Here is a 13,284-nt window from a genome sequence, read left to right as displayed (position 1 = left end):
CAAACTATTTCTCTATTCTTTTTTGGAGTAGTTTTATAGTTCAAGTCTTACATTTAAGTCCTTAAACCCATTTTAAATTGATTTTATATATAGTTTAAAATAAAGTTCTATTTTTATTCTCCTACATGTACATATCCAGGTTTCTTGATGTGTTCATTAATGAGACTGTCTTTTCCTGTTGTACATTTATGGCAGCCTTGTTGAAGATTAGTTGATCCTGAATGATTGGTATTATTTTGGGGATTTTTGTTATATTCCGTTAACCTATGTCTTTTTAATCTGGGACCATGGTTTAGTAAAGCTTTGTAGTGTATTTTGATGTCAAGTGTATAATAAGTCAGCTTTGTTCTTTTTGCTCATGAATGCTATGGTTATTCAGAATTTTTTGTGATTTCCTAGAAATTTTAGGATTTATTTTTATTTCTGTGAACCATACCATTTTAATTTTGACAGAGATTGTTTTCAGCGGTTCACTTTGATTAGTATGGACACAATCTGTGAACATAAGATGTACTTACATTTATTAATGTCTTCAGTTTCTTTCATCGGTGTTTTATAGTTTTCAATATATCGATCTTACCTCCTTGATCAAATTTATTCTTTAATTTCTTTGATTCTATTATAAATAAGGCAGTTTTCTTCTTTTTTGAGTGGTTCATTGTTAGCATATAGAAATGCTACTGAATTTTGTAGTTTGATTTTTGTATTCTGCTCCTTCATGGAAATGTTCTAATAGTTTATTACACCTATTAGTTCAGATAGTTTTTAAGATTTTCTGTATGTAGACTATGTCATATGCAACAAGAGACAGTTTTTATTCCTTTCCATTTGGATGCCTTACATTTTTCTTATCTTGTTCTGGCTGACACTTTAGTACTGTGTTGAATAGAAATAAGAACAGATGCAATGGGTTTGTCCTTTATAGAAAGAATACTGGTGGCAATTCTTAAAGTAAAACATCTCCCCAACAAAGAAGCAAAGGGCTTTCATTGGAGAATTTTATGCATATTTTTACAGGAAAGGCTTAACATCACAGGTAGAAGCAGTACATTCCTGAGCATGTACAATTCTTCAGTTGAGATCATCCTTCTTCATGCCTTGGATATTTAAAAATGGCCAACAGAACTCCTCTTCAGCTGAGAATTTACCATTATACTAAGATTATAAATTTACTCTTGGTCACTTAGGAGGTGGGAGGTATAGGAAGTCTCCTGGTGTTTTCTCCTGGAGGGCCTTCTCTGAAAACAAAAGAACACCACTGAAAGAGCTTTAACATTATTAGTTGTTTTTAAAAGGGCTGCAGCTTTCCCTGATGTAAGTGTAGGAACTTGCTACTAACCGTACCTCCCTAGCAGCTAATAGAGTGATGAGAGTAGCCATCCTTGCCTTATTCTTGATCTTAGAGGAAAAGCTTTCAACTTTACCTGTAGATGGTAGCCTTAGCTGTGCGCTTGTCATATATAGTCTTTACTCTGTTGAGGGATATTCCTTCATGCTAAATTTGTTGAAAGCTTTTATTATAAAAGAATGCTGCATTTTGTCAAATGCTTTTCTGTTTCTGTTAAGCTCAATGTATGATTTTTATCTACATTGTTAATACAGTGCATCCTAATTACTGGTGTGTCAGTGTTAAATCATCCTTATACCCCATAGGTAAATCTTACTTGATTTACCTATGGTTGATTTATGGTTCTGATTTTTTTATATCCTGTTGAATTGTTGAGGGTTTTTGCATGTATGTTCATCAGGTATATTGGCCTATAATTTTATTTTCTTGTGGTGCCCTCATCTGACCTGGTGAAATGAATTTGGAAGTGTTATTCTCTCTTCAACTTTTTTGGTAGAGATTGAGAAGGTTTTTATCCATTTTGTGTTTTTGTTCTTTTACCAATTTTTGAGACTTTACCAGTCAAAACATTGAGTCCTGGGAGTAGGAGAATCTTTAAAGTCATATCCTGAGGATGGCAATAAAAGATGAACATTTTCATGTTCCACCAAGAAAAAAAAAAAAGACTGTGGGGCTGCAAATGAGGAGGCATAGATGAAGAATCTGAGAAAGTGAGTCTTGTGAGGGGCTGGACACCGGGAAGTATGTATCATTTGGTTTATTTGGACAGTCCTAAGTGGGATTCCCTGTCTAGTTTAATTAGTATAGAGCCACCAGAGAGGGTAGCTGCTTCAGGTAGCTCTTAATTAAGACTGCATTAACCACATAATTGCTGATCCTGGGATACATTCTTAGGAGTTAATCACTTCTAAAAGATACGAAGAAAAGGACTAAAGATGTAGGAAAAGTGGGAAGGGTGGGGGAAAGGGAATAAGGGAAAAGAAAAAAATATGAGATAATGAAAAAATGCAAATAAAGTGTTTGTAAATGGGGAGGGGAGGAGGGCTGAAGGGAGGGCAGGGACAAGGGGAAAAAATGAGAACCAGGACCTGTCATGTAAAGGTACAAGATCCCAGCAGTGAATGTAACTGTATTGTATACCTAGAATGTACCAATAAACTCAATAAAAAGAAAAAAATACACCCAGAAAGATTAAAAAAAAAAGATACAGGAAATGTGGATCAGGGAGCTTTACAAGTTCATATCGTCAGTTGATGCCAATGTTGATTCCACAAAAGTAGACTAGAGTTGTAGTTAAAGTTCAGACTTTTAGTCAAACTCTCTGATCAAATCTTGATGCTCCCACTGGCTATCATTGGGAAAGTTAAATTTCTGTTTCACCTCAAGATATGGAGAGATGATTGCACTGCTTATCTGTAATGCCTATTGAGATATCTTCTTAACTAGCTGTGGGTAGTTGCAACATGACCATAGGCCACATTTGCCTCTAACTCCAACTCTGGAATATGTGGACCAGGAAAACCTCTGCCTGCAGGGCAGCTTGAGCTATTTTCAGAGGGAGTGAGCCTCACAGCAGGCGACACAGCTGCCCAGAAGTGCAGCTCCTGGCAGCCCCCCAGCTGATAGCTCTTAGGCAGCAAAAAGCACTGATGTTGACCCGACTTGTCATAGATGCGGGGTCCCCACTGGAATATACTCACATGTAAGAGAGTTACATCAAACTATGGCTTCCCCGGGATTGTACAGGCATGCAGTGTAGCCATCAGGAATCATTTTTACCATAGCAGTGCTAGCATCTTACCTTCATTAGGTGATCAGATGTCAAGGGGAGCAGATTTAACAAGTTAGTATGAGTAAAGTTTTCCCTAATTGTATCAATAGGGGTTTGGCCAATCCTTTCTTCACACTGTCTCATGATCATAGTGCTAGTAGTTGTAAAGTATGTTCCAGAGCATTTGACACCTAAGATCAGCCTGGGAGTGTTAGCGGGGGCCTATCCCTAACAGTATTCCAGTGCTGCACTGTAGCCCAAGTTTGAGATCTTTTCTGAGTGACTATGATCCTTTAGCAAAATGTTGCCAGCATCTCCACTACTTGAGGAAGTGTCCCGATAAAGCCCCTTGTTTACTTCCTTTCCTAACTTCTTTCTCTCCCATTTAAAAAAATCCCAATTTATGATAATATTTAAATAGTTTTCCTCATTTGAATTTGGCATTTTAAAAAACCTGGTAATCTCAGAATGGGAAATTATGATTTTTAGCTACATAGCAGCTGTCTCAACTCACTTATCAACTGCTGAAATTTGGTAAGATCTCCCGGTGCACTGTATGTAGTTCCTGCCATGCATGATATCATTTAATCCCTTGACAACACTCTGATATTGGTATTATCTCTCGTTTTATTGATGGAAAAATTGAGGGTGAGAGAGAAGTTACACAGAAGTAGAAGAAGAAACAGGATTTGAATCTGGGTTTTCTTACTGCAAAGTACATGATCGTAACCATTATACTTTAATTTACATCTCCTGTCCTGTTTAATTTTCTTTATTCTTTTGTTTCTCTTGCTCTTTCTGCTCTTTCCTTTATTCTTGACCTCTCTTTTGGATGATTCTTATTTAATAAGAGAATAAAAGCCCCTTTAACAACCTTTCCTGCTTTAAGGTGTCTTTCTTTCTTGCTTTCTTGAGGCAAGGTCTTGCTATGTATCTCAGACTGGTCTTGAACTGCTGTGTAGTGAAGGCTGGCCTGGAACTCATGTTCTTTGCTCCTTGGGTTCCAGAGTGCTGAATTACATGTGGGTACCACACACCTGGAAAAATGTATTTCTTAGGCTAGACAATTCAGTCGTAGAGATCATATCCCTTCTTTACTTGACTTTAGTCATTTGTCTTATCTTTGCTTTTGAAGAAAATGGAAATCTAATTTCCTGATGCTCTTTTAGCATTGATTCTCTGGGCTCTGTGCAAAACAGAAAACCAGTCTAAGATAAATGAATGAGCTTATGTAAAAGTTCAAATGTTAGATTTTTTAAAAATATGCATAACATATTTTATTTATAAAATCTCTTCAGATTTATTCTTTAAATGATGCTATATGACCATTTGCCTTTATATGGAGAGTACTTTTATAAAAGCGACAGTGATATTTTCATTTTATGTTTAGTAGAAGCCTCAACAAATTGAATAGTACATTAAATATAGTTCAGAAACGTCTCAGTATATGAACGTGGGTTTTCTAGAACAGATCCCAAATTCTCTATCTGTGCACCTAATATAAATGGAAAAATACCTACTGAAATACATTGCAAATATTTCTTTATATTTTTAGACTTGCTAAATAGTTCTTTCATGATTACATAGTGCAGATATTTTTGATGAGAGAGCAGGGAGGTAAGATTTAATGCTTTCACTGGTTTTCTGTTGTAGTGAGTTTGTGTCATGGCTGTTGGAGATTGGAGAAATTCACAAGCCTGAGGAAGGTGTTCACTTGGGACAAGCATTATTAGAAAATGGAATTATCCATCATGGTAATTATTTTAGTCCTTTATTTACTTAATCTGGATATTTTAAATTTGCTTGTATCTTAATCTACTAAGTTACTTCCTATCTCCCAGCCTGTACCTTAATTCCATTGATCAATTAGTTTATAATTTTCCACATTAAAGGACTTTCCCATCAACATTTTTAGTACCTAATTGATAAAGAATAATGTTTCAAGGAGTGTGAGCTTCTGGTGACCCAGTCTTTAATAGTAAAAGAGCTACCACATAGTCAGGAGTTAGAAATACAGCCAAGTGCTATGGGGTTGTGGAGGCAGAAATGACCTGTTGTAACTGGAGTATGTGTGAGCGCTTCATGGGGGCAGCAAGTCACGCTTTTTTAAAAATGTGTTTATTAGTGCATGTTTGAAGCTCCCTAATGTACTTGGGCCACTTTACTTTTCTGAGGAAATGGTAGCACACAAGGATAGTACTGGGGACATGCATGGTGGCCTTCTCAGGAACTAGCATGGAGTCTCATGTGGCTAGATGATGTCTTCTACAGACCAGTGTACAGGGAAGGGATTATGGCAGTAAAGTTGCACAGACATCTGTCTGATCCCAGAGGATCGGAACCTTCTGTCTGTGGTTTGTGGGCTTATTCTGAGGTCAGGAGCTGATGGATACTTTTAAGCAGTGATTAGACTTTAACTGGAGAGGGTTCACACAGCATTATCAAGCTGACAATGGAAAAGATAGAAACTACAGAGCACAAAGCCCATCAGGAGGTCCCTTGTCCTTGGCCATGAAAAGAGGGGGCCCCTGTAAGAGATTCTGGCCAAATGGAATCAGCACATTTGATAGCTATTTGTTGGAGAATGAAGAATGAAGAGAGAGAGATCTGATTATAGTCTAAGTTTTCTGATTTAGATGTCTGAGATAGTTAATTCAGGAAGAGGAATAGGCTTGAGAGAGATGAAGGGTTTGCTATGCACTGGGTATGAGACAAGGGGATGGTGACATCCAACACAGCTGTAATGAATGGACAGATAAGGATAGAAACAAGGTGAGAGGAGGGCAGGGGAATGGGGGGAAATAAGAACCAAGATATATCATGTAAAGGTACAAGATCCCAATGTGACTGTATTGTATATCTAAAATGTACCAATAAAGAAAAAAGAAGAAAAAGAAAGGTGAGAGTCATATCTCAGAATCATATCAAGAGAGTATCAGATCCCTGAGTGCATCAACAACAAATGCAAAAACAAGAAAGCAGTGCTCACAAGACTAAGGATAAAAGCTGAAAGAATTTCTAATGTAAGATTGGCGGAAGGAGAAAAAGACAATTATAAAAAGTAGGTGTTTGTCTATGGAACTTTATGTTCATGTCCTTTTTAAGATACGGTGATGTGCAATCAAGACAAATCCCTTCACTTCATCACCCGCACTGAATGTTGCCTGTGTGATTGGTGTCACCATCTACCCACTAGGAATCACCTCCCTAATGACTTCAATTCCCTCCCTTCCAGAATCCCCATCATCCTCTGTTTCCATCAACTCTTCTCTTGCTTCCGTTTTGCTCCCTACCTCTATAGTACACTTTCCAGGAAACAGTCAAAGATTCCCTTTAAAACAGGCAAAAGATCAAAAGATTCCCTGGCTTATCATTTTCTAATGACTTCTCATCAAACCTACATGAGAGCCCAGGCTGTTTCCCATGGCTCATGAAACTGCATGTTAAGGCACCTGACCTTCACTGTGAGATTGGCACTTAGATTTTGCCTAAATTGTATACTCCGGTCACCCTAGTCTTCTGTCTCTTCCTTCAACATTCAAAGATGACTTCTTATTTAGGCTCTTGCTGTTCTCATTCAACAGTTATTTACTAATTCTTAATATAGGCAAGGAATTTCCCAAGTTCTTGTTGTAGGGCATTAAACGAAATGACAAAAATCCCTGTATTTATAACTCATAATTTCCATGACATTCTGACTTTTAGAGGGCCCTCCAGTATTCATTATTCCAACGTTCTAATTGTTTAATTTTAAAAATTTCCTTCATGCACTTCTCACTCTCTGAAATTACCATGTTTTTTATTTCTTCTTTTTCAATCTCCCTTTCACTGCCCTCCAATCAATACATAAGTACCATAAGAACAGAAGCCTTTTTTTTATCTTATATAGCATATTCCTGGAGGGCCCAGCACCTTATAAGTTCCCAATAAATATCTGCTGAGTGAATAAGTGTATTCTTATATTTTGAATGAGTTAATAATATTTATAATTTATATATGATGCTATATTTGATTCATTAGCATCATTGAAACATCTAAAGCATTATAGAAATGCTCCTAGGGGACAGGGATTTAGCCTAGTGGTTCTGGTGCCTGCCTTACAAGTGCAAGGACCCAAGTTCAATCCCTGGTACCAAAACAAAACAAATAAATGCTTCTAGTATTTTGTGAACTAGAAAGGTCTTCTAACAAAGTAGAAATGAAAAGATCTTGAGCAAGTCAGCTTTTTTCTTTTTATTCCTTCCTTTCTTCTAACCCCAAGTCCAAGTATGTATTTGGGAATAATAATGGTCTGCACTTATTTTTTAAAATTGTCATATACTAAATAAATATATTTATAAAGTACCATGTGGTAATGTTATACAGGTTTACAATATATATGTTGAAATCAGGGCAATCAATATTTCTAGCTCTAACTTTTATAAATTCTTCGTGCTCCTTTGACACATAAGTAAGTGGCATACAGAATTTTTGTGTGCTGTCAATTAACCTTCATAAATGCCAATTCTTTTCTCCCTTTGATCATGTACTTTTAGGGACTATGGATTACCAATGTATAACAAAAAAGGAAATAAACTATTTCTGCAATCCTTTTGTTTATTCCTTTTCTTGCTAATTCCTTCATGCTTTATGCTAGGTTCTTTTAGGTTCTAACATATGAACAATTTTGCATTAAGGGAGCAGTTCTATAAGAATGAAAATATGTGAGCCAAATGCGCTGGCTTTATATGTCGTTCCAGTTGCACTTTAGTGAAAATAGAATACCTAAAATAAAGTTGAATGAACCATCTGCTTAAAAACCGCAAGCAAGAAAAAATTTGACTGTGTTTGCTGTTATTTACATTGGGAATACTGTTAAGAACTTCACAGGAGGCAGTGCCTTGCCTATAGCAGGAAGTCTAGGGTTGAAGGAATGTATGCTTTCTCCATGCTATGTCCAACTCCACTGTTTCCAGTATAAATGTTTCTGTGAGAATTCAGAAACCTGATTTGTTGTATCATACAGTGCGCTGAAGTTGGTTCATATTGTACAAGCTCTTGGGAGCTGATAATGAAAAACACTTTGCAAACTGCTTGGTTAAGCATAATTATTATTAATGTTGAAATTGTATATACATTGATTACTTATATTAACAGGGGTGACACATTCATGAAACTTCACATTTCATGATTATTAAACTAGTTTTACTGTTACTTATGTTCTCTGGACATTGTGTTTATTATTTCTATGTGGCAAACACTGTGTAATGGTATAGCACTGTGTGATTAACTCCACATTCAGGAACTTCAAATTGGCAGTTTAAAATTGGTCAGAGTAGGAGTATTTATACCACAGAAATTAGCCAATGATACAAATCTGGGATCTTCCCCCCAACTCTTCCATGGCCTTGATTCTCTCACAGACTGGTCTAAAAGATTACATTAGTCAACTTTTTTCACCAGATGACCTGAAATTTTGTTAGGTGGTCCACTGACCATGCTAGAGAAGGCACCTGTTGGTACAGTGGATTTGAATACAGACTTGTTCACTTTTTCCTCCAGGCAACAGCTAAGGGATGCAGAGTAGCCTGTAAGAGTATAATTTTCAGTCACGGGAGTATGTCTCACAATAAAAATTCCCTTTAGAATAAGTGAAACTACTCCTTGTTTTATTGTGGTAAGAAACTTTTGGACCCAATGTGTTCTTGAATTTTGTAATATCATGATAATAATTAATAGAATATTTAAGTGTTAAAATGGGAATAGGTCGATTTCATTGGAGAAATAAATTTCTGATTTTAAAACATGCAAAAGAATTTCAAAATATTTCTATTAATTTTATTTCTTTCACACATGCCATTTTCTTGATGGGTTGATTCAGAAAAAAAAAATGCTGAGAGGCTCTGTTGTCTCTTTTTTTTAAGAAGGTGTAGGGAAAAAGAACCTTGAGTCCATTTTATGGCCACAAACCCCACACAGGGTTTGCATGGGCTCAGTAAAAGAGCTGAACTTCAAATGAGTTTGTGTGTGCATCCGTACTTACTAAAGCCTTTAGATATTCTTCTGGATTCACCAAATGTTCTTAAGGAAAATTAATTCTGACAGCTTGTCTCCCCCCTTTTCATCATTTCTAGCAAAAGGTAAAGGTCAAAGTCGTCTACCTAATCATGAAGTATAGCTCATTGCACAAATTATCTTTGTGCAAATTTTGTACTTTGCTGTATAGAAAATATTTAAATCAATGTATTTGAGCTTTATTATGAAATGTTTACCTTTTAGAACAGTCATTTTTTTGTCATACTGTACATAAAGTACATTTTCTCTGTCCATTCATCCATTGATGGACACCTATGTTGATTAAGCATATTGGCTCTTGTGAGTAATGTTGTGAACATGAGAGTGTAGATTTCTCTTTGCATACTAATTTCATTTTCTTTTGACGTAAACCCTAAAGTGAGACTACTGGATCAAATAATTGTCCAACTTAAATTTTTTTGAGGAATTCCATTTTATATTCCAAAGTATTTCCACTAATTTCTCACTAAAAGAGTACAATAATCCCTTTTTTTCCTCTACTTTCATCATTTATCTTTACCCTTTTGGATAACTCATTATGTCTTGCTTTGCAATTTTCCTTATGATTAGAGATGCCTTTTGGCTTTCTGAATTTCTTTTAAAATTTATCTATTAGGTCATTCATTCATTTTCAATTGGGTTATTTATATTTTTTATATTGCACTGAATGAGTTCCTTATATGTTTTGGATATTCAACTTTATCAGATGTATAGTTTGCAATATTTTTTCCTATTCCACAAATTACTTTTTTCTTTTGTTGATTTTTATTTTCTGTCAGAACTGGCTATATTTGCTTTTGTTCCCTGCCTTTTTGGTGTCCTGTGAAAACATCATTGCTCAGACTAATATCAAACTATTTCTCTATTCTTTTTTGGAGTAGTTTTATAGTTCAAGTCTTACATTTAAGTCCTTAAACCCATTTTAAATTGATTTTATATATAGTTTAAAATAAAGTTCTATTTTTATTCTCCTACATGTACATATCCAGGTTTCTTGATGTGTTCATTAATGAGACTGTCTTTTCCTGTTGTACATTTATGGCAGCCTTGTTGAAGATTAGTTGATCCTGAATGATTGGTATTATTTTGGGGATTTTTGTTATATTCCGTTAACCTATGTCTTTTTAATCTGGGACCATGGTTTAGTAAAGCTTTGTAGTGTATTTTGATGTCAAGTGTATAATAAGTCAGCTTTGTTCCTTTTGCTCATGAATGCTATGGTTATTCAGAATTTTTTGTGATTTCCTAGAAATTTTAGGATTTATTTTTATTTCTGTGAACCATACCATTTTAATTTTGACAGAGATTGTTTTCAGCGGTTCACTTTGATTAGTATGGACACAATCTGTGAACATAAGATGTACTTACATTTATTAATGTCTTCAGTTTCTTTCATCGGTGTTTTATAGTTTTCAATATATCGATCTTACCTCCTTGATCAAATTTATTCTTTAATTTCTTTGATTCTATTATAAATAAGGCAGTTTTCTTCTTTTTTGAGTGGTTCATTGTTAGCATATAGAAATGCTACTGAATTTTGTAGTTTGATTTTTGTATTCTGCTCCTTCATGGAAATGTTCTAATAGTTTATTACACCTATTAGTTCAGATAGTTTTTAAGATTTTCTGTATGTAGACTATGTCATATGCAACAAGAGACAGTTTTTATTCCTTTCCATTTGGATGCCTTACATTTTTCTTATCTTGTTCTGGCTGACACTTTAGTACTGTGTTGAATAGAAATAAGAACAGATGCAATGGGTTTGTCCTTTATAGAAAGAATACTGGTGGCAATTCTTAAAGTAAAACATCTCCCCAACAAAGAAGCAAAGGGCTTTCATTGGAGAATTTTATGCATATTTTTACAGGAAAGGCTTAACATCACAGGTAGAAGCAGTACATTCCTGAGCATGTACAATTCTTCAGTTGAGATCATCCTTCTTCATGCCTTGGATATTTAAAAATGGCCAACAGAACTCCTCTTCAGCTGAGAATTTACCATTATACTAAGATTATAAATTTACTCTTGGTCACTTAGGAGGTGGGAGGTATAGGAAGTCTCCTGGTGTTTTCTCCTGGAGGGCCTTCTCTGAAAACAAAAGAACACCACTGAAAGAGCTTTAACATTATTAGTTGTTTTTAAAAGGGCTGCAGCTTTCCCTGATGTAAGTGTAGGAACTTGCTACTAACCGTACCTCCCTAGCAGCTAATAGAGTGATGAGAGTAGCCATCCTTGCCTTATTCTTGATCTTAGAGGAAAAGCTTTCAACTTTACCTGTAGATGGTAGCCTTAGCTGTGCGCTTGTCATATATAGTCTTTACTCTGTTGAGGGATATTCCTTCATGCTAAATTTGTTGAAAGCTTTTATTATAAAAGAATGCTGCATTTTGTCAAATGCTTTTCTGTTTCTGTTAAGCTCAATGTATGATTTTTATCTACATTGTTAATACAGTGCATCCTAATTACTGGTGTGTCAGTGTTAAATCATCCTTATACCCCATAGGTAAATCTTACTTGATTTACCTATGGTTGATTTATGGTTCTGATTTTTTTATATCCTGTTGAATTGTTGAGGGTTTTTGCATGTATGTTCATCAGGTATATTGGCCTATAATTTTATTTTCTTGTGGTGCCCTCATCTGACCTGGTGAAATGAATTTGGAAGTGTTATTCTCTCTTCAACTTTTTTGGTAGAGATTGAGAAGGTTTTTATCCATTTTGTGTTTTTGTTCTTTTACCAATTTTTGAGACTTTACCAGTCAAAACATTGAGTCCTGGGAGTAGGAGAATCTTTAAAGTCATATCCTGAGGATGGCAATAAAAGATGAACATTTTCATGTTCCACCAAGAAAAAAAAAATTGAATGACATTTTAGGAAAGCAGCTTTCAGTCTAAAAACTTAAAATTTTGGAATCTCACATATTGAAATTTAATCCATTCTGCAGGTCTAAAACAAGGTAAGTGGTCAAGATTGGTATATGTGTGGTCTTGGCTTAATTACAGTGTGATTAGGCAGTGAGATACTAAAATTCACTTCCTGGGCCAAGAATCAAATTATGGCTCACCAATAGAACTGTCTGCTTTTCAAAGTGCAGTTTTGTGGTATTTTGAAGAACTGGAAAACAAAGCCTTGTGTATTTACACACATGCACACACATGCAAGGCTAGCTGAATATTAGTAACCTCAATTTAGTTCTCAAATCATTATATGAAAATTATGAGTATATTAAATGACAAAACATTAATTTTACTGTAATGATACAGAATTGGCATTGCTGTATTAGAGAAACAAAAGCTCTTTGTAAAACTAAGAGCTTTAGTATTTGGAAATATGTACTACATACATTTATTTGAGTTTTATCTGACACTTTTTTAGATGTCACTATTTTAATATATTTTTTCTGTGTTTTTAGTTACTGATAAACATCAATTTAAGCCAGAGCAGATGTTATACAGATTCCGCTATGATGATGGTACATATTACCCAAGAAATGAGATGCAGGATATGATTTCAAAGGTAATGACTTCTCCTAGTATTTCTTCAGAGGCAGAATTGGTTTTATAATACTTGGGAATAATAAGGAGGTGTAGTGGGACTTACAAATCTTCTTTCAGTATAGAAAATTCTTAAATTACAAATATAACAAGTCTCTTTTACTTTTTGTTTTGGTATTTCAGAAATTTTAAGGGCTGGGGATTTAGCCTAGTGGTTCCACTGCCTGCCTGACAAGCACAAGGTCCCAAGTTCAATCCCCGGTACCCCTGCTCCCTCCAAATTTTCAGTGTTAGGTCAGTTTTTCATTCTCTTATCAAGGTCTAAATGGAAATTATGCTATGTATTTTCACAATCAGAAAACTATTTGGTATATAGCAACATTTGATCATGATACTGGAATAAATTTTTAAAATACAAATATAAAAAATGTAATATTAGTTTTTATTGTACACTTGAAAAAAATTATATTGACATAATGAATGCATATCCTGGATTTGTTTCTATATGGGTTTTCTCTTGCTTTGTGTCTTGAATTTTTATATTTAAAATAATTTAGAAAGAGTTGCATATGTCATATATAAATGACAAATTCATGCAAGATTCATCTTTTTTTAA

The 13,284-nt window shown here is 34.9% G+C and overlaps 1 protein-coding gene across 1 annotated transcript in view; it reads left to right on the top strand.

Annotated features, from left to right (window-relative positions):
* Positions 1–4,798: 4,798 nt before the first annotated feature.
* Prex2 (phosphatidylinositol-3,4,5-trisphosphate dependent Rac exchange factor 2) overlaps positions 4,799–13,284 on the top strand; it is a 151,801-nt gene continuing 143,315 nt past the window's right edge. Inside the window, exons 1-2 of the mRNA XM_033760611.1 lie at positions 4,799–4,873; positions 12,587–12,690. Coding sequence (XP_033616502.1) covers positions 12,619–12,690 — 72 coding nt within the window. The 5' untranslated portion in view covers positions 4,799–4,873; positions 12,587–12,618. The remainder of the gene's footprint in view (positions 4,874–12,586; positions 12,691–13,284) is intronic.

This window comes from Fukomys damarensis, unplaced genomic scaffold (genome assembly GCF_012274545.1).
Source record: "Fukomys damarensis isolate Sample0158 unplaced genomic scaffold, DMR_v1.0_HiC HiC_scaffold_5, whole genome shotgun sequence".
In the NCBI taxonomy this organism is placed as follows: domain Eukaryota; kingdom Metazoa; phylum Chordata; class Mammalia; order Rodentia; family Bathyergidae; genus Fukomys; species Fukomys damarensis.
Note: the sequence above shows the minus strand (reverse complement) of the source record. Positions and strands in the feature narration are given on the sequence as shown.